The sequence below is a fragment of the Ochotona princeps genome, chromosome 11 (assembly GCF_030435755.1).
Source record: "Ochotona princeps isolate mOchPri1 chromosome 11, mOchPri1.hap1, whole genome shotgun sequence".
In the NCBI taxonomy this organism is placed as follows: Eukaryota; Metazoa; Chordata; class Mammalia; order Lagomorpha; family Ochotonidae; genus Ochotona; species Ochotona princeps.
This window is the reverse complement of record NC_080842.1, coordinates 43,311,383-43,336,360: the sequence shown is the minus strand read 5'-3', so window position 1 is coordinate 43,336,360 and position 24,978 is coordinate 43,311,383. Positions and strand designations below refer to the sequence as shown.

At 47.4% G+C, this 24,978-nt stretch overlaps 2 protein-coding genes across 4 annotated transcripts in view; one reads left to right on the top strand and one right to left on the bottom strand.

Annotated features, from left to right (window-relative positions):
* Positions 1-5,411, bottom strand: part of OCIAD2 (OCIA domain containing 2) — a 28,067-nt gene extending 22,656 nt beyond the window's left edge. For 2 of the 3 annotated variants that reach the window (XM_058670117.1, XM_004579111.3), the window contains exons 1-2: positions 5,339-5,411; positions 2,357-2,485 (exon numbers count right to left, since the gene is read on the bottom strand). In XM_058670117.1, the coding sequence (XP_058526100.1) occupies positions 2,357-2,422 (66 nt within the window). In that variant the 5' untranslated portion in view covers positions 2,423-2,485; positions 5,339-5,411. Of the gene's footprint in view, positions 1-2,356; positions 2,486-5,041; positions 5,155-5,338 lie in introns of those variants that run through there. The other variant, XM_058670118.1, reaches the window with a different exon arrangement.
* A 137-nt stretch (positions 5,412-5,548) lies between these two features.
* CWH43 (cell wall biogenesis 43 C-terminal homolog) overlaps positions 5,549-24,978 on the top strand; it is a 109,274-nt gene continuing 89,844 nt past the window's right edge. The window contains exons 1-2 of the mRNA XM_058670112.1: positions 5,549-5,630; positions 5,935-6,088. The gene's annotated coding sequence lies outside the window, so the exon portion shown is untranslated. The remainder of the gene's footprint in view (positions 5,631-5,934; positions 6,089-24,978) is intronic.

Here is a 24,978-nt window from a genome sequence, read left to right as displayed (position 1 = left end):
AGTGAGTGAGTGAGTAAAAGGAGCCTGGGGAGCCACAGTGTGGTCAAGCTGCTACAGCTGACACCACATGGTCTGTCCTGCAATGTGCCATGCCTAAAATTCTCCTCATTTCCTTGACCCACCTGATCCTGAGTCCGAGCCCAGGGGCCAGAATTATGGCATAAGGGATTAAGGTAATAGCCTGCAATACGGTATCCTATTATGAAACTATCAGTTGGAGTCCCAGCTGCTATGCTTTTGATCCGGCTTTCTGTTAATGCACCTGGGAGAGCAGTGGAAGATGGTCAAAGTAGTTGTGTCCCTGCATACCCATGAGACCAGGATAGAGTTTCTGTCTTAGGACTTTTTCCTGGACCAGCCCTGGCTGTTGTGGGCATTTGGAAGTGGACCAGTATATGGAAGACCTCTGTGAAAAATCAGAGAGAGAGAGAGAGAAAGAGAGAGATTTTCTATCTGCTGGTTCACCTCCTAAATGGCCACATCAGTTGGAACTGAGCTAATCCAAAGCCAGGATCCAGGAGCTTCCTCCGGGTCTCCCATGTGGGTACAGAGGCCCAAATACTGAGCCCTCATCCTCTGCTCTCCCAGGCCATAAGCAGGGAGCTGGATCAGAAGTGAGGTATCTGGGACATGAACTGGTGTCCATATGGCATGATGGCACCATAAGGCAGAGGATTAGTCTGTAGCACCAACGTACAGCCCCTGTTTTTAACTTTCAGAAAAAAAATCGTTCCTCATTGTAAAAAAAATCATTCTTATATTCCTTTGTTTGAGAATGATTGAGATTATCAGGTGTTTCCCAGGGCTTTAGTGCTTTTTCATTGAGGTACAGCCCTCAGGCTTTTCAATTGTACATTACCTCTATTCTCTTAGACTCTGTACAGACATCAATGTGCATGCTGGTCATCATTTCTTGAGCACCCTCACATGGGCCATGCACTGTGCCAAGCACTTGCCATGCATGACATCACATTACCAGGGTACAGCCTCCCTTCAGTGCCCAGGAATTCAGAACACAAGCAACCTCCCTCTTTTCTCTACAACTGCCCATGGCCCTGGCTCAGGCAGGAGTGAGCAGGTGAATCCCAACAACAGGGGAAGTGACTGTTCTTGCTCTCCGCTCACCTCCATTCCTCAGCACAGCCACACCTTGGCAAGCATCCTCCTTATGCCCAGCGTAATACAGAAGGGTCTGACTTACAATGGTTCAACCTAGGACTTTCTAAATTTATGAATGTGCCAAGTACGCATGCATGCAGTAGTCACTGCTCCTGAGATCCTGAATTACAGTCCATGCCAGGCTGGTGAGATGCAGTGCTATGATCTTTGGAGAGGCTGCACGGCTGCAGCTCCCACTCAGCTATGTGATTCTGGGAGGAAGCAGCTGAGACTGTGCAGTGTGCTATGTACTAACCTATGGTGTCAGGAGCAGAGGGTACAGTCAGCGCATTCTCAATTCTCATGAGAGGTTCCACTTCAGATGTGCTTATTAGGACATGGCCCCATTGTAAGTTCAGGAATGTCTATCTGTCCTTGCTCCTGGCTGTGACTGCAGCAGCAAGAGGGGACACCTCCCCCAGATCTACCCATGTGTACACCTCCCGGCTACCACAGCTGCGTTGAGTCCCACAGCTCTGCTGATGAAAGGAGCTCTGCTGGCCTTCTGGGCAGCCATCAATGATGCATGACTCTCTGTTTCCCCGAGGCCACTTGGGTGTCCACATTCTTCTCCTGTGACTTATCATGTGTCTGTGTGCCTCTCTAAACTCTGCTCTTGAAACAGCATCTCTTCCATGATAAATAATGTTTAGCCGGAAAAGCTGACCTCACAGAACACGAACTCCATTTATTTACCCACCAAATAGTTTTTCTTGTCTTAACTGTGCGTTCGCAAAACAAAAATATCCATTCCTAACAAGGAGAAGGGATGCTCGCACTAACACTCAGGTTCTCAACCCGATGGCTATTCTGTACTTAAGGATTTGTACAGCCCAAAGAGCATCATCAGCAGCAAATGTGGGGTATGAGTCCTCTTCCAAACACAGGAGTAAAAATGAGCAAGACGGATCATTTGTTGGAGTCAGCTGAGAGTTTTGTCTGCTACAGGAAATTCTTTCAGTCACTGATAGCCTCTGTAAGAGTTAGTTAAGAAGGAATGAGTCAAAAAAGGCTTTTAGATAAAATTTTAAAAGGCTGCTTTTCCAGGCAACTAAAAACCCACTTTTCTTCCTCATTCCATTTTCTCTGAACCCACTGGACAGAAGGTCAGAGGACTGGTCAGGGATGCACCTGAACAAAAGTTCTGCATGATTTTTCAAACTGCAGGTCCTCCCCTGTCCCCAAATTAAAAGCGTACCTTCTTGTTCAGCGGTGGCCAATTAGGGCTTTTCTCCTGGCTTTCCTGAGTGGACACGGAGGCCATGACGACTGGGTCCTGGCTGCTCTTCTAGCTGAGTGTGCCCTGGTACACTGCTTCACTCAATGTCTGGGGAAAATAGAAGGAAATTGCTGTGTTATGATTGAATGTTTATATCAAGTTTAACATCACTCTTAGCATCAGCTTGCATTTATTTTTATTAGTCTCCACCTGAGATCGTGTATAAATTCAGTGTCTAATTTCCTGCCTTGATTTTACCGATGTGTTAACTCACCAATGGGAACATACGAAAGTGAGTGTAGATGAAATGTCATATTGAACACGTGCAATGCTGTCTACCTACAAACTATGCTTTAAGGAAGTCTCATCTCCATTCCTCAGCACAGGTATGCCTTGGCAAGCATCCTCCTTATACCTGGTGTGGTAGAAGGCGACTTCAAAAAGTTCATGGAAAATGGAACTAAACATTTGTTTTGGTGCAAAAAATTTTTAAAATCCTCACAATTTTCTCATACTGTACATTTTCCATGAACTTAAATTTTTTTCAATTAAAAAGTTTTTATTAAAGATTTATTTATGTATATTGGAAAGTCAGATTTCAGAGAGAAAGATCTTCTGTCTGCTGGTTCATTCCTCAAATGGCCACAATGGCTGGAGCTGAGCTAGTCCAAAGCCAGGAGTCAGGAGCTCCTTTTGAGTCTCCTATGCAGGTGCAGGGTCCTAAGGCTTTGGGCCGTCCTCCACTGCTTTCCCAGGCCACAAGCAGGGAGCTGGATGGGAAGTGGAGCAGCCAAGACATGAACTTGCACCCTTATGGGCACTTACTGGGGCAGAATTAGACACTGAGTCATCATGCCAGGTTCCATGAGCTTTTTCTTTAAAAGAAAAAAAAAAAATTTTGAGGGGCAAAGACAGAGAATGAGAGTCCACTTCTAGCACTTGATTTTATCCCCAAATGTCTAAGACAGCCAGAACTGGGCTGAGACTGAAGCCAGGAATTGGGAACTCCTTCTAGGTTTTCTATGATGGGGCAAGAACCCAACTCATCGAGTCATCACTGCTGCCACCCAGGAAGTGCAGGAACAGGCAGCTGGTGCCAGAAGCCAGAGCTGGGCTTGGAACCCAGGCGCTTTGATATAGGATGTGGACATCTTCACTGTGTTCTAAGCACCAGTCCAAATGCCTGTCTGTCCTTGAACTCTCTGGAGACTCCTTTGGTCCTGACTGAATACCTACTGTGTAACAGGTCTCGGGATACAAAGAAGGGTAAGACAAAAATCACTGTTGAAGGAGAAGCAGTCTAAAGGGGAAGACAGCTAAGTCAATAGTGAGCCAACACAAAAAGGACAACAGAGGTGCATACAGGTGCTAAGGAAGGAGAGGAAGAAAGGTCCGTCCAGTCAAGACACCAAAGAGATGAAGATGCAAGCTTTCAGGGGAATCTGTACAGGGTGGACAGGTACCATGGCCAAGGCAATGCAATAGCAGGAATAAGCAGTTACAGAGAACTGGATCACGACCCTGGGGTGAAGGATGAAGCTAACAAATTTGGGTTTGGAAAGCACTGATTTGGGTGTGTGCGGAAACAGTCAAATTAGTAGTGACTTATGCTTCCAGGAGAGCTGAAATTGGGAGCTGCCCCCATAGAGATGAGAGTGAAAGCCAGGAACCTGAGCACATCAGTCCAAAAGAGTACTGCAGAATGTGAACATGGAGCCCAAAGGAGTTTCAGTGGGAAGGGGCGAGGGGAGACAGAGCAAAGGGAGGAGGACTGATGCAGAAGCAAGGGAGACTGAGGAGGAGGTAAATCATCAACAATGTCACAGGCCTCTGAAAGTGGACTCTGGAATTGGCAGGGTTGGACACAGTCCAAGTGAACCATGAACCTGGACTCTCCCCTCCAACTCCCGCTGCATTCCTTCACTGCGCTTCCCCACTGCACTCCCCACAAAGGGAGCATCTTCTTACACAGAGCCTATTCCTACAGTAACGATCACCACCACTTGCACCTGCTTCACCTGCAGGTGTCTAATGTGCAGAGGCAGCAGTAAGCTCCGCCGTGTTCAGTCCTGAGTTAAGACATCAGCTGAAACCTGGGCTCTACTCCCTGCTAGTCCTGTATCTCCAGCCAAGCGACTTCATGGACTGTGCCTCAGCTTTTTCACCTGTTAAGTTGGTGCAATGGGCACAGCCATGCTGAATGGCTGTTGCAAGGATGAGCAAGGAGACTCAAAAAGCTCAGGGCCACAGGTAACGTGTGGGTAGTGAGGGTCAGTTGTCAGGGGCCTGATTTCCCAGGCATCCCCCTAGAAGGTCTTTGTTGACTTACAGGTGCTGCTGACCCAAGAATAAAAACAAGATTAATTTTGCTTAGGCAGGCAAACCGGAAGGCAACGACACTCCAACTCTTCTGCTTTCATGACTAGGTCCCTTTGCACCCCAGAAATCCCAGGTCCACCCCAGGCCAGCCAAGTGCAGCTCTTAACTCCCACTTGGGGGTCTGGTCGGCTTCCTGTGCGGTGCGGGAAGTAGACAGAGACACTAATGGGCACTGGGCAGAGGCGACAAGCACAGTGGAAGGGGCACTGCACCTTCTGACCACGGAAAACCTGCCAAATTTCGTCCCCAACTCCTCCACCCCTCGCGCAATCTCAAACCTCCCACCCGCGCAGGGGACCGCCCGGGTCAATCCCGTGGGAGCCGGAGTCAGGCGGCAAGGGCAAGAAGGGCCGAGCCTCTGGCTGCCGCCTTCGTCACCACGGATCTCGAAGGGAAGGCGAGGAGAGGAGGTCATCTCCGCTTCCATCCCTCCCACCTCACTGCCGCCGCCTCCCGCCATCACCTCCCAGGCTACGTCGCCGGCGCCGGCTCTGCGGTCTTGGCCCGCACTCTCCCCGCTTGGCAGCCCCCTCTGCGCCCCGCGGAGCCCCAGGACCCGGGTGCGCGCGACCCGGCCCCCACCTGCCTTCCCAAGCGCCGTCGCCTCACAGCTTTCCTCCCGGATGGCGCGGTCACCGCCTCGCTGAAGTCAGCGCGCAAGTGCATTCCCACCCCCACGGCAGGCCCCTCGTTGATTGGTGGCTGAGACAAGCCCTTGCTAGAACCGCCCCCTGATCCCGCGGCCTCGTCCTGACACGCCCGGTGTGTCTGGCACGCGAAGCTCTTCCACCCTACACTACTGCACCCTTGACCTCCCTCCTTGGGCCGAGCTCTTACATCCCCTCACCTGTAGCCCGCATCCCTGCCCTGTGGGGTGAGTGTTAGCTGTCTCACTGTCTGGGCTGGCTCCCACAGGGAGTTTGGATCCCAACGTTGGCCAGGTAGTCCCCTGGCAGTCTCCTTGAATTCCCGCCTTTGGGCACTGTCAACCTCTGGCTCTCTATCTCCCTGCCTGCAATTCTTAGGCTGAGCCGAGAGTCTCTTGGAGTGAGTGCAGCTGGAGGGAAAGAGATTACCGTTTAACCTCACCTTTTCTCTTCTTATCCTACCGGGTCTCCGTGCCCTGGGGCAGCCCCTGCGCCCTGCTCAGCTCTTTCTTCCCGCCTTTTCTATTCCAGGAGCCCTGCTTCTACCTCGGAATCCTCTCTTCAACGGCTCCATCCTGGCTTCTTCCTCCCTGTGCTTCTGGACTGTCTGCCAGCAAGACCTTCCTCACTGCTGTCCTGTCTGAGTCCCTGAACTAAGAGGGACTGCTGAGACCCAAGACTTGAAGTAAGAGTGCAAGTTGGTGAGGGCAACTTCCATGCACAACTCCAGCGCAGGATGCGTGGGTGGCCTGGGCAATGCTGTAAGGTTTGTTCTACATGGAATGGCACAAGGGGTACCATTTTAAGACACTGACCAATTATTTCACGCATTTCTAAGTTAATAGGGACCTGAGGTAGGAGTTTGTGGCATAATGTTACCGTGTTATTCTTCAGGATTTGGCCCTGTGAGGATCCTGCTGCGATGTCCCAACATTAAAAGAAAAACTTGTGGTAAGGCTTAAAGTTTCCAGCTGGAGAAGTAGCACTAATGAGAGTGGCAGGTGGTTTCAAGTCCTAAGAGAGACTCAAGATAGTATTATGATGTGCTGTCATGCAGTGCCCACCTTTACTTAAAGAGGCTTCTCTTCCTTTTCCTAGCACTAGTCACCATTGCATAATAGTTATCAAACGAGTTGTAAGTGTATTTATTGGTGAGTGTTTCTTTAAGCCTCCTCTGATGATGTAAGTTTTAGAAAGTGCACAACAAGTTGGTGTCTCTTTGGGTCACCCTGGTGTACCTGGCATCCCTGATCTAGGAGGGGCTGGAGGGAACCAGTGAATGAGTGTGGAGACTGCTGTTTTGGAGGCTGTTGTGCTGCCCAGGAAACTCCCAAACTGCAGCCCCCGTGACTCACTTTCTCTTTCTCAGCATGTTTTCTTCCTTTCTCACTCTCTTTTCTCTCAGCAAATGACAGAAGGGGTTGTTTATCGCTCATGTTACATTGTGTCACCAGAAGTCAGATCTTAGCCTTTGTCATTTTCTGATCTGAACAGGCACAGCCTTCTCATTGGCTTGGTAATGTCAGCCCTACAGGACACCAAAGTCTGACTGTTAACAAACATGCTAAGGAGGATTTGTCCTCCAATACCTTGCTGTGCTACTCTGTGTCCCTGCCCCACCCCCATTTCTATTGTCCCAACAGAATGTTCCAGGTAATTATACTACATGGCAGAAGTTACCAGGACTTGGTATGTGTTGGGCAAGTTTAATGTTCCAAGTATTGTCCTAAAACACTTTCAAAAATGGAAGAAAATTGATGTGGGTCTTTCGCATTTCCCAAAGAATTAGGGCACAGACATGGCACTAAAAGCCTTTCCTGGGCGTCAGTTTGGGGATCTGCCCGAAGTTGGCTAATGCAACGGAAAAGGTGGCTGTTGTGACAAGCACCAGTCTTCATGGCAGCCTCCAGCTTGAATTCTTCCCACAAGCCCCACGTTGTCCTCAGGGAAAGTCCAAGTTCCTTAACAGGGCCCTGTGTGAATCAGCTCTTGCTCGGAACTGATGCTTTTGCGAGTGCCGAAGCTCCAGCCTGAATCAGCCTTCCTCAGCATCTGCTCCCTCTCTTGCTCAACTGTGGACAGGGCTCTAGCGTTATCTCCTCTTGGTGGCCCTGCCAGGCTCAAGTTCCATGTTCTACCTTTTGTGCTAGATCTATCATAAATACTTGTTATGTCTGTCTCTATGTGCTTAACATATGAAGTTCAGAAAGCTCATGGAAATGTATTATATGAAGAAAGTATGCATAGAATTAAAGTTTTTTGAAAATAAGTTTTTCTTTTTATAATAAAATTATTTATTTGAGAAGGAGATAGGTTACATATAAAGAGAGAGCCTATCTTTTGGTTCCTTCACCAAAAACCTGCAAATGTCAAGGCTAACCCAGGCTGGGAACTGAGTGGCTGATCCAGTGTTCTCATGGCAGTGCAGGGATCGGGATGCAATTACTCCAGCTGTCCTCACCTGCTGCCCCTAGGCTATGTATTAGCAGGAAGCTAAAGTTGGGAGTATGGCTGGTTCTCAAATCTGGAAATTCTGATGGGGGATGGTGGGCACTTAATTGCTGGGCCAAACACCTACTTCAAACTTATCTTAAATTCCATTTTTCCATGAACTTTATTATTATTGTTTTAAATTTTAAAGATTTATATATTTTTATTGGAAGGGCAGATATAGAGAGAGGAAGAGAGTCAGAAAGGAAGATCTTCCAGCCATTGTTTCACTCCCCAAGTGGGTGCAATGGCTGGAGCTGCACTGATCTGAAGCCAGGAGTCCAGAGCCTCTTCTGGGTCTCCCACAGAGGTGTAGGGTCCCAAGGATTTGGGCCATTTTCTACAGCTTTTCCAGGCCACTAGCAGGGAGCTGGATGGGAAGCAGGACTGCTGGAATTAGAACGGGTGCCCATATGGGATCCTGGCGCATGCAAGGTGAAGACTTTAGCCATTAGGTTACCATGCTGGGCCCTATTTTAATTTTTTAATTTGAAAGTCAGATATGCAGAGAAAGTATATGCATATATTATGTGTGTAGGTGTATAAATGTAATATTCATAATGAGGATGTATAAAGTACTGTGTGCATGGCATTCTTCTGTTCTCTTTGCCTTTTATTTAACTCCATCCCCATAGCAGGCCTATGAGTGATGCTTGTAACTTAGTCACACTCCCAGAAAGTGACAGAACTAGACTTTGAACTCAAGCCCTTGGAGCTGTGTGACAGAGTAATACCACTCTGCTGGCCCTTGGTTGTCATCATGCTCTGTGGAAACTGCTGATACCATTTCCAGTCATCTCCTCTTGATTTTGGGCTTATCACTAGTGACCACATTCTATAGATTCATGAGTGATAAAGATGGTGAATACATTCAGTGAGACATAGAACTTTTTTGGAAAGAAAGAATTCATGGCTGTTGCTTTCAAGAGTTTTCCCTTTCTTTGCTTTCTTTTTTTTTTTTTTTTAAAGATTTATTCATTTTATTACAGCCAGATATACACAGAGGAGGAGAGACAGAGAGGAAGATCTTCCATCCGATGATTCACTCCCCAAGTGAGCCGCAACGGGCCGGTGTGTGCCGATCCGAAGCCAGGAACCCAGAACCTCTCCCGGGTCTCCCACGCAGGTGCAGTGTCCCAATGCATTGGGCGGTCCTCAACTGCTTTCCCAGGCCACAAGCAGGGAGCTGGCTGGGAAGTGGAGCTGCCGGGATTAGAACCAGTGCCCATATGGGATCCTGGGGCTTTCAAGGCGAGGACTTTAGCAGCTAGGCCACGCCGCCGGGCCCAGTTCTCCCTTTCTTAATAAATAGCTCCAGGCCTTCAAAACAACTTTAGAAGTACTCACCATTATTCTCAATTTATGTATTCTCAGTTTATGGATACTTGAAAGTGATATGGCCAAGGTCATAGCTGGGGAGCAGCTGCAGGGTTCCAATGCAGTGGCCTGACCCAAAGCTGGCACTATTAATTTCTGTTGTGGGTTACCTCTCCTGCAGCCTGACTGGGCAGAGTTTGGTAACACATAAGTAACAGCTGCGTGCAGACACCTGAGCTATGAGAGAGGGAGCAGAACCATAGGGCAGCCTGGGGGAGGTGAGAGACAGGGCTGTGCAGCATGGCTGGATGAATAGCCATTCCAATAAGAGAGCTATGGGGAAGGGTTAAAACCGAAATGCAGACCCTGGTGTGGTAGCCTGGTGGCTAAAATCCTTGCCTTGTACATGCTGGGATCCCATATGGGTTCATGCCCCGGCTGCTCCACTTCCCTTGGAGCTCCTGCTTGTGACCTGGGAAAGCAATAGTGGAGGACAGCCCAAAGCTTTAGGATCCTGCATCTGCATGGGAGACCCAGAAGAAGCTCCTGGCTCCTGGCTTTGGATTGGCTCAGCCCTGTCCATGGTGACTACTTGGGGAGTGAACCAATGAACAGAAAATGCCTCTGTCTCTCCTTCTTTCTGTAAATCTACCTTTCCAATAAAAATAAATACATCTTGGGCCCGGCGGCGTGGCCTAGCAGCTAAAGTCCTCGCCTTGAAAGCCCTGGGATCCCATATGGGCACCGGTTCTAATCCCGGCAGCTCCACTTCCCATCCAGCTCCCTGCTTGTGGCCTGGGAAAGCAGTTGAGGACGGCCCAATGCATTGGGACACTGCACCCGTGTGGGAGACCTGGAAGAGGTTCCAGGTTCCTGGCTTCGGATCGGCGCGCATTGGCCCGTTGCGGCTCACTTGGGGAGTGAATCATCGGATGGAAGATCTTCCTCTCTGTCTCTCCTCCTCTGTGTATATCTGGCTGTAATAAAATGAATAAATCTTTAAAAAAAATAAATACATCTTAGAAAACAAAAATGCAGGTGAGAATCTAGGCACCAGCATCTGAGCTTGGAGCTCACCCATAAGTAGCTGTTTTTGGTCCCCTAAGAGGGGCCTTGACTGATTTTATACCCTCAGGGAAGGTTTCAGGGGTACGTGTTTGGAGAGTATGAGTTGCATGTTAGTTGTCCACTGAGCTACAAGGGCAGCAGACACCCTCCTGCCAGCGTTTTTCTTGTCCCAGTTGTCCATTTGCCATCTGCCTAGCTCTGTGACAGGCGCCGTGCATCACAAGATCTCGTGAGTCACTCATTTCCTCCCTAAGGAATAAATAACGCCAAGTTTTGCAAAAGCCGCGCAGTTGGGTTTGAATGAGGAGTTATGGGGAGATTGAGCAGCAGCTCTGTGTTCCCTGATGGGTTGTCTCTGCCGTCAGGCCAGGCATGCTGCCAGCTCTCAGCTTGAGTGTTTGGGCCATCCTCCCTAAGTTCTAGCTGGTTGACTTGCATCTGGAGTTGGTGTTTGGCCAGGCAGACTCAGCGAGTGGCCTGGTGGGGTCCTGAAGATAGTCATTTTGGCCCAGACAAGGGAATGTCTGAAACACTGATTGGCTGGTGTCTGCAGCCTTGGAGACAGGCCTGTCTTTTTTTTCACTCGCAAGTGCTAATAAATGTTCTGAAGGTAAATTTACTGCTTTAATATCCCAGAATTGCTTTCTATATACAAAGCCTTCAAGTCACACACACACACACACGCACGCGCGTGCACACACACAGAGAAAATCAGAATGTTGCTGATATAACAGCATTGTGTGGCAGATCTCATCACTTTCCAGAGCCTCCACTTTATCTGACTAGGGTGCCCCAAGGGAGGATGCGCATTCAGCATCCTACCTCCTATTCTGGGGCTGGGGTTAAGCTTCTGCCCTCAAGGAACTATGTGACTCTGGACACTGAACATCCAAACAGCAATCAGAAGGGATCATAGGGCCTTTTAGAGTGTTCTAGACTGTGCCAGATGCCTGCCCCTGATCCTAGGGAGATGGTTACCACTCCTCTGCACTCTGACCAGAGTGTTAAGACTGAATTGCCTGATTCTTCACAACAAGAGCAAGAGCAAGCTGTGCACCCCGGCACGGCGTAATTCCATTTTAGAAGTTTATTCATTGAAGACTAATTGGTAGACAGGTGGGAAGACATACAAAGGAGCTTTCTAGAGTCCCTGTGCTACCACAGTTGGCTCTTTGACTCACTTTCCTCGGTTCTAAGGAAGTAAGTGCCGCTGTCCTCTGAGATGCCCACCTGGGAAGGGGGCCGGGCCTTGGCTGTCCTGGCTCCAGGTGCTTCACCTGCAGCTCCCAGGGACCCTTGCAGCGGGGATCCTCAGATGCCTGCCTCATGTTGAGACAGGTTCACACTTCTCCTGCAGCCCTCGTGGAAGAGATCCCTGGAGTCTAGGGATAGGGGAGCAGGGGTATGTGTCCAGCAGCCAGACCACCTGGGCTCCTGTTCTAGCCCCAGTCTTCCTCTCTCCTTTGAGATCACTGCTTGGAAGAATGCCTGACCCATAGGTAGGGAGAGCTGTGGGGTGTTCACAGTCTCTTTCTCCAGGGCAGCTCCCCTTCCCAGACCTCTTGGAGGGGGTCCCTCTTCTGTGCTGAATTCAAATGACCCCCTTATTTACCTGTGGTCCAGGCTGAGGGCTTTCACCCACAGGGAGATAGTCATTTCTGCATTGTGCTTTTTCAGCAGCTTGAACCAATGGTGTGTGTTCTCCCCTCCACATTCTGAGAATATTGCCAAGGACTTTATCACAGTAGGAGTAAATGGAGAGCTTGGAACTAAAGTACTTGGCACTTGAAATAGCTCCCCTATGCAGAAGAAATATGCAGAAACGAAGTCCCAACTGAGAGGAGAAGACATGGGCTGACCATGAAGGAAGGTTTTTAAATTGCTGTTGCTATTTGTAAGATCTATTTGAAAGTCAGTGCTACAGAGGGAGGAGAGAGGTCTTCCATCCACTGGTTCACTCCAAGAATGGCCACAATGCTCAGAGCTGGGGCAGGCAACAGCCACAAGCCAGAAACTCCACTCAGGTCTCCCACATGAATGGCAGGGACCCTCAAGAACCTGGGCCATCTTCTATGCCTTCCCAGGGTCATTAATAGGTAGCTGGATTGGAAGTGGAGCATCCGGACATGGACCAATGACCAAATGGCATGCTGGTGTTGCAGGCAGTGGCTTAACTTACTATACCATAACACTGGCCTGAAGGGAAGGTTTTGAAAACTTTTTGAAAGACTGGGAAGGGGACACAGGTGTGAAACTCTTGGAATAGTGGAGATTAGGACCCTAGTCTCTTCCATTGCACAGACCTCATGTTAAAAAAAAAAGGGCCCAGGGCCCGGCGGCGTGGCCTAGTGGCTAAAGTCCTCACCTTGAACGCCCTGGGATCCCATATGGGCGCCGGTTCTAATCCCGGTAGCTCCACTTCCCATCCAGCTCCCTGCTTGTGGCCTGGGAAAGCAGTCGAGGACAGCCCAATGCATTGGGACCCTGCACCCGCTTGGGAGACCTGGAAGAGGTTCCAGGTTCCCAGCTTCGGATCGACACAGCACCGGCCCGTTGCAGCTCACTTGGGGAGTGAATCATCGGATGGAAGATCTTCCTCTCTGTCTCTCCTCCTCTCTGTATATCTGACTTTGTAATAAAATAAATAAATCTTTAAAAAAAAAAAAAAGTGCCCAAAAGAGAGGATATGCTGCTAGCTTTTCAAAGACCTGAACTGAGGACTGGACCACTGCTTCCCAGGGACCTGGTGGCTTTACCACTGAATATCTGAACAGTGACCAGAAGGGATTCTAGACTGTGCCAGATCCCTTCAGATCCTAGGGAGAAGGTTACCTCTCCCCCAGCATGCCAATCAGAATGTTGAGATAGAATTTCCTGGTTGAATGGGGGTTCTGAACAAATGTGTTCAGAGACAGAAAGGGGTCTGGCCTGCACCCTGGCGAAGTGCTCTGAGATTTCGTCTAGGTCCTGTTTGGGCAGTTGGCAGGGGCAAGCATATGGGATACTTGGTGAAGAGATGAATGCTAGCAGGACCTTGAAATGCATCCAGGCTATTTTAATAATACCGCAGAGGCATGATTTACCTACCCTGAGTAATGGTTTTCCGGGCTATTTCCTGAGCATTGAAAGCACATTCAAACGAGCTGCCTTTTCAACAAAGGCTTTAAAGAGGTTTGTGACTGCAGGTTGGCAATGAGTGTATAATTCACCAATCTGACCTTGTTGATTGCTGGAGCAACCAGGCCTGCTGCTTTGTTTTCTGACTGTGGATAGATGGGAGGGTCAAGTCTGAATTCGGCTCACCCAGCTCCACCTAATGTGCTAAAGGTTAAAGACAGAAGCCTGAAGTCATGCCTGCCTGTCACTGTCCATTTCACAAAGCTGCCCTGTGCCTACAGTTCTCGGCTTTGTTCGTAATGAAAGTCTTTTAGGCTGCAATTTTCTTTTTCTAGTCTAAATTTCTTGTGGTTATTCACGTAAGGGATTACTCAAGTCAAATAAATGTAGAGGTTGTTGAAAAATATCCTTCAGTCGTTCATCTCTGCTCATCCCCAACTCTGCTCTTTTTTAGCCTGTAGGTTTATTCTTTCCCCCTCTTCCCCAATTCCCAAGAATTCACTATTGACTTCACTCCATACTTTTTTTTCTAGATAGGGTTTTTGTTGTTGTTTTTGTTTTTGCTTCTAAGAAACGTTACTTTTTAGACAAGTTTAAGGATCTGACCAGAAGGCACAGAGTTCCCATGTATCTGAGCATGCATAGCCTCTTCGGTTAGCAGCATCTGCACCACTCCTGGATTACAATGAACAAATGCTGTGGATGCACCATTGTCACCCCGAAAGCCTGTAGTTCACACTGCGGTTCAAGTTTGGTGTTGTATACTCTGTGCTCTGCATAAATCATAGAATTGTGCAGAGCAGTTGGACCTCTCTAAAGCCCTCTCTTCTCCAACTGGTTATCCTTCCCTCTTCCTCAAATCTGGCAACAACTAATTTTTTTCTCACTGTTACCACATTTTACCTTTTCCAGAAGATCACATGATTGTAATCTTAAATACATAGCCTTTCCCCCAAAGATTTATATATTTTTATTGGAATGTCAGATTTACAGAAAGAAGGAGAGACAGAAAGATCCATCCACTGATTCACTCCCCAAGTGGCCACAACGGTCGCTGCTGAAACAATCTGAAGTCAGGAGCGAGCTTCTTCTGGGTCTCCCATGCAGGTGCAGGGTCCCAAGGCTTTGGGCCATCCTCTGATGCTTTTCAAGGCCACAGGCAGGGAGGTGGATTTGAAGTGGAGCAGCTAGGACAGGAAATGGAACCCATATGGGATCCCAGCCCATGCAAGGCAAGGATTTTAGCCACTAGGTTACTGTGCTGTATCCAATATGTAGCCTTTTCAGGAGGCTTGACTGTTAGGATAAGCAGAGCATTTGAGTTTGATAACAAAGCCTGAAACAGGTGTCAGGAATGTCATGCCTGTGTGGAGTTTTATAGATCCAAAGCTGACCAGTTCAGGTGAGCAATCACCAGGTGCAATATGTGGACATTACATACTGGTTGGTATGAATTTAATAGCTGCAAAAACCATTTGGGGGAGAATTATGGACACTGGACCATGAGATTGGGTTATAAATGATGTTAGCCCTCATTAAGATTATTATTATGGGTCATCAAACAGAACAGGAATAATTTTCCTTATGGACACTGTCTTTCTTTTTTTGGTTGCATGCTGAAGCATTTAAGGCTGGAACAACATGTGTATTATTCACATTTAAATATTTTATCATAAAATAAAATTCATGTAAGCGAATACAATCTGTAAGATTTTATAATAAATAGATTATGCATCTGAAAGGTAGAGAGACGGAAAGTCAGAGAGAGTGAAAAATAGAAAGAGATTTCTCCTACCTTCACTTCCAAGATGTCTGCAATAGCCAGGGCAGGGCCAGACTGAAGGAGCTAGGAACTCACTTGGGACTCCCACACGGGTGGCAGGGACCAAGGGTTTGAGTCATTATTTGTTGTCCCCTACGATATCCATTGACAGGATGCTGGAGTCTGAAGCAGAGCCACAATTCTAACCCAGGCTCTTCCACATGGGAAATGGGCTCCCCAAGGGGCATCTTAACTGCTACTCCAAATGTCCACCCCTAGGAAGTGTTGTTTCTCACATGTGGTCTTTATTGGTTGTTTCATCCCAGAAGATAGCTTTAGTTGAGTCCATAGGTAAAGAGGCAGATCTTGGGCCGGCCTTGGTATCCCATATAGGAGTGCTGGTTCAAGTCCCAGTTGCTCTGCTTCTGATTCCACTCCCTGGTAATGCACCTGGGAATGCTGCAGAAGAAAACTCAAGTACTTGGGCCCCTGACACCCACACAGAGTCCCAGATGAAGTTTCTGGCTCCTGGCTTTAGCCTGGCCCAACCCCAGCTGGTTGTGGCAAATAGGGGAATGAACCAATGGATGGAAGATCTCCCTCTCCCTCTCTCACTCTGCCTTTAAAATAGATAAGTGTGTGTGTGTGTGTGTGTGTGTGTGTGTGTGTAGTGTCACCGAGACAGAGATCTTGAGTAGGAAAAGTACATAGACAATGGATGATGCTTTTTCATGTTCAAATGGTATGATCCTTGCCAGTCTGTGCCTTGGTTTCCTCTGGCGTGTGATAGCTGTAATATTAGTAAACATGTCACGCAGGATATTCGTGAGGATGAATGAGCTTCTATACATAAGAGCATTAAAACAGTTTCTGGCACATAGCGATGAAGCAGCATTGGCTGTTACTGTTGTCACTGTTTTTGTTGTTGACTTATGTGCTCTTCCAGGTGTTTGGGTTGCTGTGGATAGATGGCATCAGGTTTTCTGCTGGTGCTAGTAGCCACAGGACCTGTGGAAGCCATTTTGAGTCCTTCTTTCCATTATATTAAGAACCAACCAACCCCAGTTTTACGGACTGATGAACAGGGGTCCAGCCTAGAAATAGTTTCTCTTACTGCTTGTTGTGGTGGCTTTTAGATTATTTTTCCATTAAAAATCCAAAAAATTTTCAGCAAAATTAAAGAACAGGTAATTGAAGCATCTCAGGCCTAAAATTTCCCAACAGTAAGATTTTACTTTTATTTTTATGAATACTGGGCTAGTAGCATTTTAAAAATGAACAAACACAGTGGAATATACTTTTATAAATATGTCTCTTTAAACAAATCTAACACATAATGATTGAGGACCACTGTTCAGTTTTGTCACTAGCATACCAGAAAGGAAGCAAATAGGATTTCATAAGTACATCTCCAGTTTTCAGGTGGAAAAATATTTTGCTTTAGTTAGTGTCACAAATGTCTTTTTTTTAGTGCTCTGTGCCATTTTTAATTTTGGATCTTAGCACTTAGCACTGTTCTTTTCCTGTTTCTGTCTTACCGCTGATAAACACCAGGAACATTGGGTCTTTGGAAGCTGGAAGGACTTGCTGTTCTATTAGAATAACCCATGTTGTTGCAGATCAATCCTAGAGTTAACAGAAATCTTCAAGACCAAATGTATCAGAGAAGAACTATTTATGCTAAAGTTTACCATTATGAATAATTCTGAGAATTGTTCATCTTGTGAGGTCTATAGTATCCAAGCAGCTATAGCTACTAGAATGTTGTTTGGTTGCTTCTATGTTATGATTTCATAAAGATAAAACATTATTAAAAATATATGGGTTTTTTTAGATTTTATTTTTGATGATGTTTACCTAAGTTGATTAGGATGAGAAGGGTCGAGGGTTAGGGGAAAGCGGATGAGGCCATTATTGCCATATTTTCTTTTTACTGTACCTGGGGAAAGGGTGTGAGATAAGGGGAGAAGCTGCATCCAGCTTCCCAACTGCCTCAGTATCCAGGGATGGAGAATGGCCAACCAACGCCATCCCTGGGTCTCCAGTGTGGAACACGCTCTAAGGGTTCTGCTCAAGTGGTTTAGACAGTTTGATTGTTCTGAAATACTGATGGTGTTGCCGATCCAAGGAAGAGGAAATCCTTCCAAGGTCCATTGTCTGTCATAGTCCACTTTAGATTCTCCATTCGTCCAGGTATTTGCTGCCAATGCTTGGCTGGGGTAGTTGACCAATTTGGTCTGCCCTCTTTCCTCTGCTATGGTACCAGATATCCTCTGCAGGCCCCAGTGGGCTGCCATATCCTTCATGTGCATCTGGGTATGCCGGCCACTACTCTGTCTAAGCTAAACCACTGAGGAGGCTAAGCTCTGACATATGCATTCCATGGTCAGACCACAGATCCTGCATTTCTCCCTATGCTTGGAGTTCTGAGTCCATCAATTCAGTTGGAGGGATTCCCCAAAAAACCTCTTCTGAGGTGATCCTAGACCTGACTCTTGTTTATGCTTGCCAGGGATCTGGCTCTGTTCGTCAGTTCCAGCTCATGCTGGTGGGTGCTGTAGCCTAGTCCAACCCAGCCAGCCCTCAGCCCTGGCCCTAATATAGACTGGTTGGTGTTGTGGCCTGATGTACCCTGTCCTGCACTCCATTCTGGTTCTCAAATCTGCCAATGTGTGCTATGTGTCCCAGGCTGGCTTGCCCACATTCTTGACCCACACATATGCCACTGGGTACCATCATCTGGCCTGGTCTGGGCTGCTCCCAACCTTGGTTCTTATGCTCACCTGCAGGGAGTGTGTCCTGACCATGGAGTCCCGAAGCTCCTCTAGAAGGTCTCTTCCCAGTGGCAGATCTTGTGCACAGCTGTGGGTGCTTGGCCCAGACTGACTTAGTCCATCTTCTGTGTCCTTGCCTAATCAGCCCATACCTATTTTTGTCTCTTACTATTGGGCACTTCAGCCCAGCCACACTTTGTCCATGCCCAGACAGAACTCTTGCATGATTCAGAGGAGACCATCCTCTGGCTTTCAGGAGCACCACTGCATGTTGCAGTGTAGCCCAGTCTGGCTCACCCAGACCCAGTCTACATCTGAGTGGTGAAGGACACTACCCAAACTGATGTCCGCATTCTAGCTCTGGCACTCACCAGTGGGAACCACAACCCAACTAGGGTGTCCCCTTAACTCCCCAACTATGCCTTTACCCAGCCACAGGTCTTGTGTGTGCCAGTGGTTGCTCTGACCCAGTTGGCCTATAGTCTATCCCCTGTCTTGGCCTTTGCCATTGGGTGCTGCAACCTGACCTATCCTGGCCTGCCCTCCATTCCCAACTCTCACTGGCCAGTGTTGCAGCCTAGCCTTGCCCAGTCTGCTCCCATCTCTGGCTCATGCAAACTGGTAGGTGTGATAGGTTAGCCTGGCATGACCCACACTCCAGCCTGGTTCCTGCATGTGCCAGTGGCTCAAGTCCTTGGGGCCCTGAAACCCACCTGAGAAATCCTGATGGAGTTTCAGGATACTGGCTAAAGCTGAGCCTAACCCTGGTAGTTGTTAGCATCTGGGGAGTGAGGCAGTGGATAGAATCTTTCTCTCTCTCTCTCTCTCCCCTGTTACTTTGCCTTTCAGATAAAAAAAAATTATGCCTGATATCCAAAATGGGTGATGTGTCTAAGCCAGTGATTCTCAACTAGAGGCAATTGTGTCTCTCAGGGAAGTTTTGGCAACACTTGGAAACATTTTTGATTGTCACAAGTAGAGGAAGGTGCTTTTGGCATCTCCTGGGTGGAGGTGAGGCCAGCTGGCATTAGACAATGTACAAGACATTCCTCAAAAGAATGAATCATTTAGTCCTAAAGGTCATTAGTGCCACTGTTGAGAAACCCTGGAGTAAATGCATCTGGAAAGTCAGTAGTTGGCATGCCATTGTATAAAGCCGACACAGAATGTGCCACTCTGGGAAAGAAATTGGAGAATAAGGTAGAAATCCTATGAGGACAGATTCCAAATTGAAATGGAAACAACTGGCCTCCCATTTGTCATCCTTTTCCTGGGCTTAGCCACATATGCAGATAACAATCATTCCTATGTGGAGTGTGCATAGCGTTGCTATCCCTATGTGTATTAGTCTACTTTGTGTTGCTATAACAAAATACCTGAGGCCAAACAGTTTATAAATAAAAGAGGTTGATTTAGCTTACAGTTTTGGAGCTGGAAGAGCAAGTTCTAGCAGCCCCATCTGGCCTCTGGGGAGAGTTCCCTTGGCTGCACCATGGAGAAATGGAAAGCGAATGAACCACGGGCAGAAGGGTCAAGTGCTTTATACTATTCCAGTTTCAGAACTAACCAGGGTTGTGGGAAAAATACCTTAATTCCTCCAAGGGCAAGATTCCAGTTAACTAATCACCTTCCACTAAACCCCACTTGAAAGTTCTACCATGCAGGCTAAGCCATCAGTTGGGATGTCTTCCTGCGTTGCAACCCAGCTTTTCCATTTCCAATCCAGTTTGCTGTTAATGTTCTTGGTGGCAGCAGATGATGACCTGGATATTTTGAGGACTCAAATGAAGTTACTGACTCCTGACTTTGACCTGGCTCTGGTTTGGTTGTTGCAGCCATTTGGGGAATGAATCAGCAGATGGAAGATCTCTTTCTTTCTCTCTCTCTCTGACACTCTGCCTTTAAAATAATTTAATAAAATACTTTTTAAAAAGTTCCACCACCTCTCACATCATTACATTAGGGAGCAAGCTTCTAGCACATGCACATGTAGGGGGCACACAAGCATCTTATCAATAGCTTGGTACATATTTAATCACTATTTCTATATGTTGTAGCCAACCCATTGTCTCTTCAGTGTGATTCATTTCATCATAAATCAGGAAGTGGATATATGGGTGGCAGTATGATTCAAGTTCAGGGAGTTCATTTTGGGCATTTGTAAGCTAACCCAGACCAAGGAGATATTAGAGACATGGATGATAACCAAGGGAAATCTCAGTTCTTGGCAGAGACCACCAAGTGTATATATCAAAACCCTGTCAGTTCCAAAGGACAGAAAAGCAATTGACTTAAAAGCAAAAGAGGCTTGTTGGCTTGGATAATTTGAGATTGTTCCTGGGGTAGCTCATAGACTTGGAGGAGAAGGTACAGGGTCACCGAGCCTGTTTGTGCCACAGGGCACCGCCATGGTTCTGACTCTCTCCGTCTATTTCTCATTTCTGGCTTCATTTTGAGACCAGTTTTCTCCACATGGCTGTGGTAGGGAAGATGGCTAGTGGCAGCCTAAGTGTCACATCCTCCCAACATTAAACTTGTCTTTCTCATTATCCATACGTCCGAGCCAGGAAAGGTCTTTGGACCAGGTCATGTGCCTGGGGAGAAGAGCATCAGAGCTGGCCAGGCCTGTGTTATGGGCTTCCCCATGTCATCAGCAGTGAGTTTCTGCTTGTAAATAGTAGAGGGGACATGAAGAATCCCTTTCCTAGGACCACAGCAGCAGAGTGTTCTGTGATACTGATGGGTATTGAATATTGCAGTTGGCACTTGCCTCATTGGAGGGAGCTAGACTTGTGAGGGCCTTTATCCCAGGTGTTCCAGACTCGCCTTGGAGACAGTACTCTAAGCTGTTTGGCTAAGGCCCCAACCCTTTTCCAGTGGGAAAATTGTCCTGTGTTCATGAGCCTTTTGTATCAGAAAATCATGGAATTAGAATCACCTGGCAGGAAGTCAATGCAGTATATTGATTGATCAGTATCTTCTCATTACTGATGCATGTGGGTACTGCACAGCACCCTCTCTTTGCAGACCCTCTCTGGCTGGTGGCTTCCCACAGGTATCTGAGTGCTGTGAGAAGTCCAGCCCAGTATCTGGAACCCATAGAATTCTGTCTCAGGTTTACCATTTCCTGGCTGGGAAACCACTGGACCTGCAAAGCTCCACTTTCCTTATCTCCAGGATGGGTCAATAATCCCCATGTCTCAGGGGTTTTGAGAGTAGCAAATGAGATCACCTAGGGACAGTGTCTGCATACAGTTGGTGCTCCAACATACTTTCTTCCCCTTGCTCACCTCCTTGAAGATGCTTTGCCTGCTTTTTGGCAAAAATTAAAGGTGTGGATTACTTTAAAAGTTCAGCAAAATGTAACTCCACTTGTAAGAACATCTTTGTACATTGTACATATTTAAGTAAATGTAAGTTTAAAATGTAACTCCCAACACATAGTAATTTGGTAAGTAAACTAAGGGAATGGTCATTTGATTTTTATGTTGCCAAACAAAATAACTTCAGCTGTGAGAGGGGACTCAATATTGAATATATTAAAAGACTTCCATTCACTGTACCTCTGCCTTCCAGAGGTCAAATGCTGTTTTCATGCTAAACTATTGAAATAAGCATACATTTCACATTTTGGTGGATGCACTGTCCATGGAGTGTAACGCCTAATGAGTGCTAACTTGAAGGCCTTCCTGACAGCACAGTATCCCAGACTGCCAAGAATAATGAGCCTGGGACCTCAATAGAACAGTGCTGTTTGAATCAATATCATGGGAAAGACATTCTGAGAACTGATTATACACTGATATACTCCCATAAATTTCTTAGTCATGATCATTTCTCTCAGCACAAACCAGTATGGAGATTCATACTTCTGAATACGTGGATAACATTTCCTAGCATCCCGAAAACTTAAACTTTCTATTGGTCTTGGCATGAATTTGGCATAGCTAAAGGAAGAATCACCAACCCCATTTGATAGAGCTTATGTGTAAGGTGGAAGGCATAAGAGTTCTTAATTTTCTTTTTTTTATTTTTTTTTAAAGATTTTTATTGTTATCGGAAAGCCGGATATACAGAGAGGAGGAGAGACAGAGAGGAAGATCTTCCACCCGATGTTTCACTCCCTAAGTGAGCCGCAACGGGCCGGTGCGTGCCGATCCGATGCCGGGAACCAGGAACCTCTTCTGGGTCTCCCACGTGGGTGCAGGGTCCCAAAGCCTTGGGCCGTCCTCGACTGCTTTCCCAGGCCACAAGCAGGGAGCTGGATGGGAAGTGGAGCTGTCGGGATTAGAACCGGCACCCATATGGGATCACGGGGCTTTCAAGGCGAGGACTTTTAGCCGGGCCCAAGAGTTCTTAATTTTCAATTGCAACTGAGTGAATCTTTACAGCATTGGTTGGCATATTGCAAAATGAAACATACAACACAGCTCAACAAGTTTTATTTACCTAGAGAAGGCTCAGTTTTTGTTGTTTCAGTCCACCGAGGGCTCAAAAAGAACAAAGATAGGCAGAGGAAAAAGCAAATTGTCTTTGTCTTTTGGAGCTGGGATGCCTTTCTTCTGCCCTGGGATGTTAGAGCTCCAGGCAATCCCAGCTTTGGACTCCAGGGCCTGTACCAGCACCCCTTCTTTGCACAGTCATAACACCCCCCCCCCCAGGCACCACCCAAAGCACTGTCCTGGCATCCCAGGCTCCCCAGCTTGCAGACATTGTGGTGTAGGACTGTCATGGTGTAGGACTGCCATGGTGTAGCTGCCATGGTTACATGTTCGATTCCCCTTGAAAGTCCCCTCTTTATCTGTGCATCTGTTTCCTGTCTGCCTGCCTATCTCTCTGTTATCCCTATCTATTGTCGAACTGTGTTTGGCTCTGGGGAACCCTAACACAGAAGGCAAACCTTAGTGGATAGCTTGTGGTCCCATTATTTGTTTCAAGGTTTGGGGAAATACTTTCTGTGTATTTTGGGGATATGTTAGGGAATTTTCCATGAAAGCTTTCTAAGTTGTCACCAGAAGAATTCCTATGAAGGGTCTTAGAAAAGATATCTATAACCATAACTCGAACTAGAATCAAAGCAAAAGAAGAAAGCACCACACATGGGGAAAGATAATCACATGTAGAAGCCTTGGTACTCATGGCGACGGTGGTCCTGCGCTTCTTGTCTCATGTTGAGGCCCCATGTGAAGCTCCCTACGACCCTGCAAGACTGACTGGGAGGCCACAAGAGAAGGCCCCTGTCCTTCCTGTGTCCCCTCACCCCCCAGGCCAACTCTGGCTACACCCAAGTCTCTTTACTTCTTCTCTCTTCTGCCTCCAGGATGTGCTTAATGCCACATTTTTTCCTGTCTTTTTTTTTTTTTTTTTTAAAGATTTATTTTATTTTTATTACAAAGTCAGATATACTGAGAAGAGGAGAGACAGAGAGGAAGTGGAGCTGCTGGGATTAGAACCAGCGGCCATATGGGATCAAGGCGAGGACCTTAGCCACTAGGCCACGCTGCCAAGCCCTCCTGTCTTTTTTTAAAAGGTTTACTTGAAAGGCAGGAGACCAGAGAGAGATCTTCCAAGCATAGCTGGTTCATTCTAAGAATGACCACAGCACTCAGGGCTGGGTCAGGTCAGACTGGGATGAAGCCTGGAGACAGGAAATCAAAGCAGACTTCCCATGTGTGTGTGGCAGGGACCCAAACTCATGAGCTGTCAGTTGCTGCCTCCCACAGGGAGCATCAGCAAGGAGCGGTGTTGCAATCGCAGGAACAATGACTTGAAGCAGGCATTCTGATGTGGCAAGTGGGGCACCCAAGGGCATCTTGACCACTGGTCTCAACAGCTGCCACTGTACTGGTTTCTATACAAGGTTTATGTTGTTGCATAGCTCAGTAGCTTAAGACAATACCGATTTCTTAGTTCACAGCTTTGTGGGTCAGATGTCTAGCATGGCTTGGTTATGGTCTCCACTCTGGACATAAGCAGGATGAAGGTCTCAGCTGAGACAACAGTGATTATTCCTTTGTGGAATCATCTTTGCTCTTCGCAGTTGCAGGCCTGTGGTCCTTGTTTCCTTGCTGTCAGTCAGGGCGCACTGCCTGTGTCCCTTACCGCCGTTTCATGTGCTGTACAACAGGAGCAGTGCATGGGTGCTTTCCTGTGCTCCTATCAACCAGAGAAGACTCTCCTCTCTCTAAAAGTTCATATGGTTAGGTTAGACTCATCTGGATAGTTCCTTGATGTTAAGATCAGCTGGACCATAGGATATCCTCTTTTCATAGGAGCAAAATCATGGTCACAGCCCTGAGCTGATGGGGTGTGTGTGAGGCTATGTGTGTGGGTGAGGGTGTGTGTATGTATGAGGATGTGTGTGTGTGTGTGTGTGTGTGTGTGTGTGTGTGTGTGTATTGGGGTGGGCTGGGACGATCTTGGTGGTTTCTTGGAATTTTGCAGGTCACAGGTATTTGCCCTTTCTCACGTGAGAACAAGCTGTCATCTCACCAAGCAGTGAAGATTCCTTAGCTATACCATAGATCTCTGGGTCAGTTTCATCCCACGTGGGGCCTAGGAATCTGGACTTTATGCTGACTTTCTGGATGAGTGTGTTTAACTGCCTTTGGGGGCTAGCCTTTCACAAGCCTGGGTCAGAACACAGCCTCGTGTTCATGGGGTGGGGTGTGCAGCCCACGCCAGCCTCAAGGAGACCTGTGCACAGATGTTTGCAGCCTCTGTGAGGGTTGACCTCTGACCGCCCGCAGCTGAGTCCCTCTTCAGGAAAGAAACTGCTTTGCCCAAGGTCACATCCACTCCAACAGGAGCAGCCCATGTCCACGCAAGCACATGTAAAGACCTGCCTCTTCCTAGGCCTTCTGAAAGGCCAGCACAGCTGATCACCCACTGAGCGCACATGCAGCCCCTTTCAAGTGCAGTTGAGCTTCTCTCTTTCTCTCTTTTGTCCCACTTTGCCACCCTCCCTCCTGCTCAAGTGTTCCTGAGAGTTCTCAGGAAGCATCTCTACGTCAGGTCATCTCAGAGTTCATGTCCAGAAATTCTCCC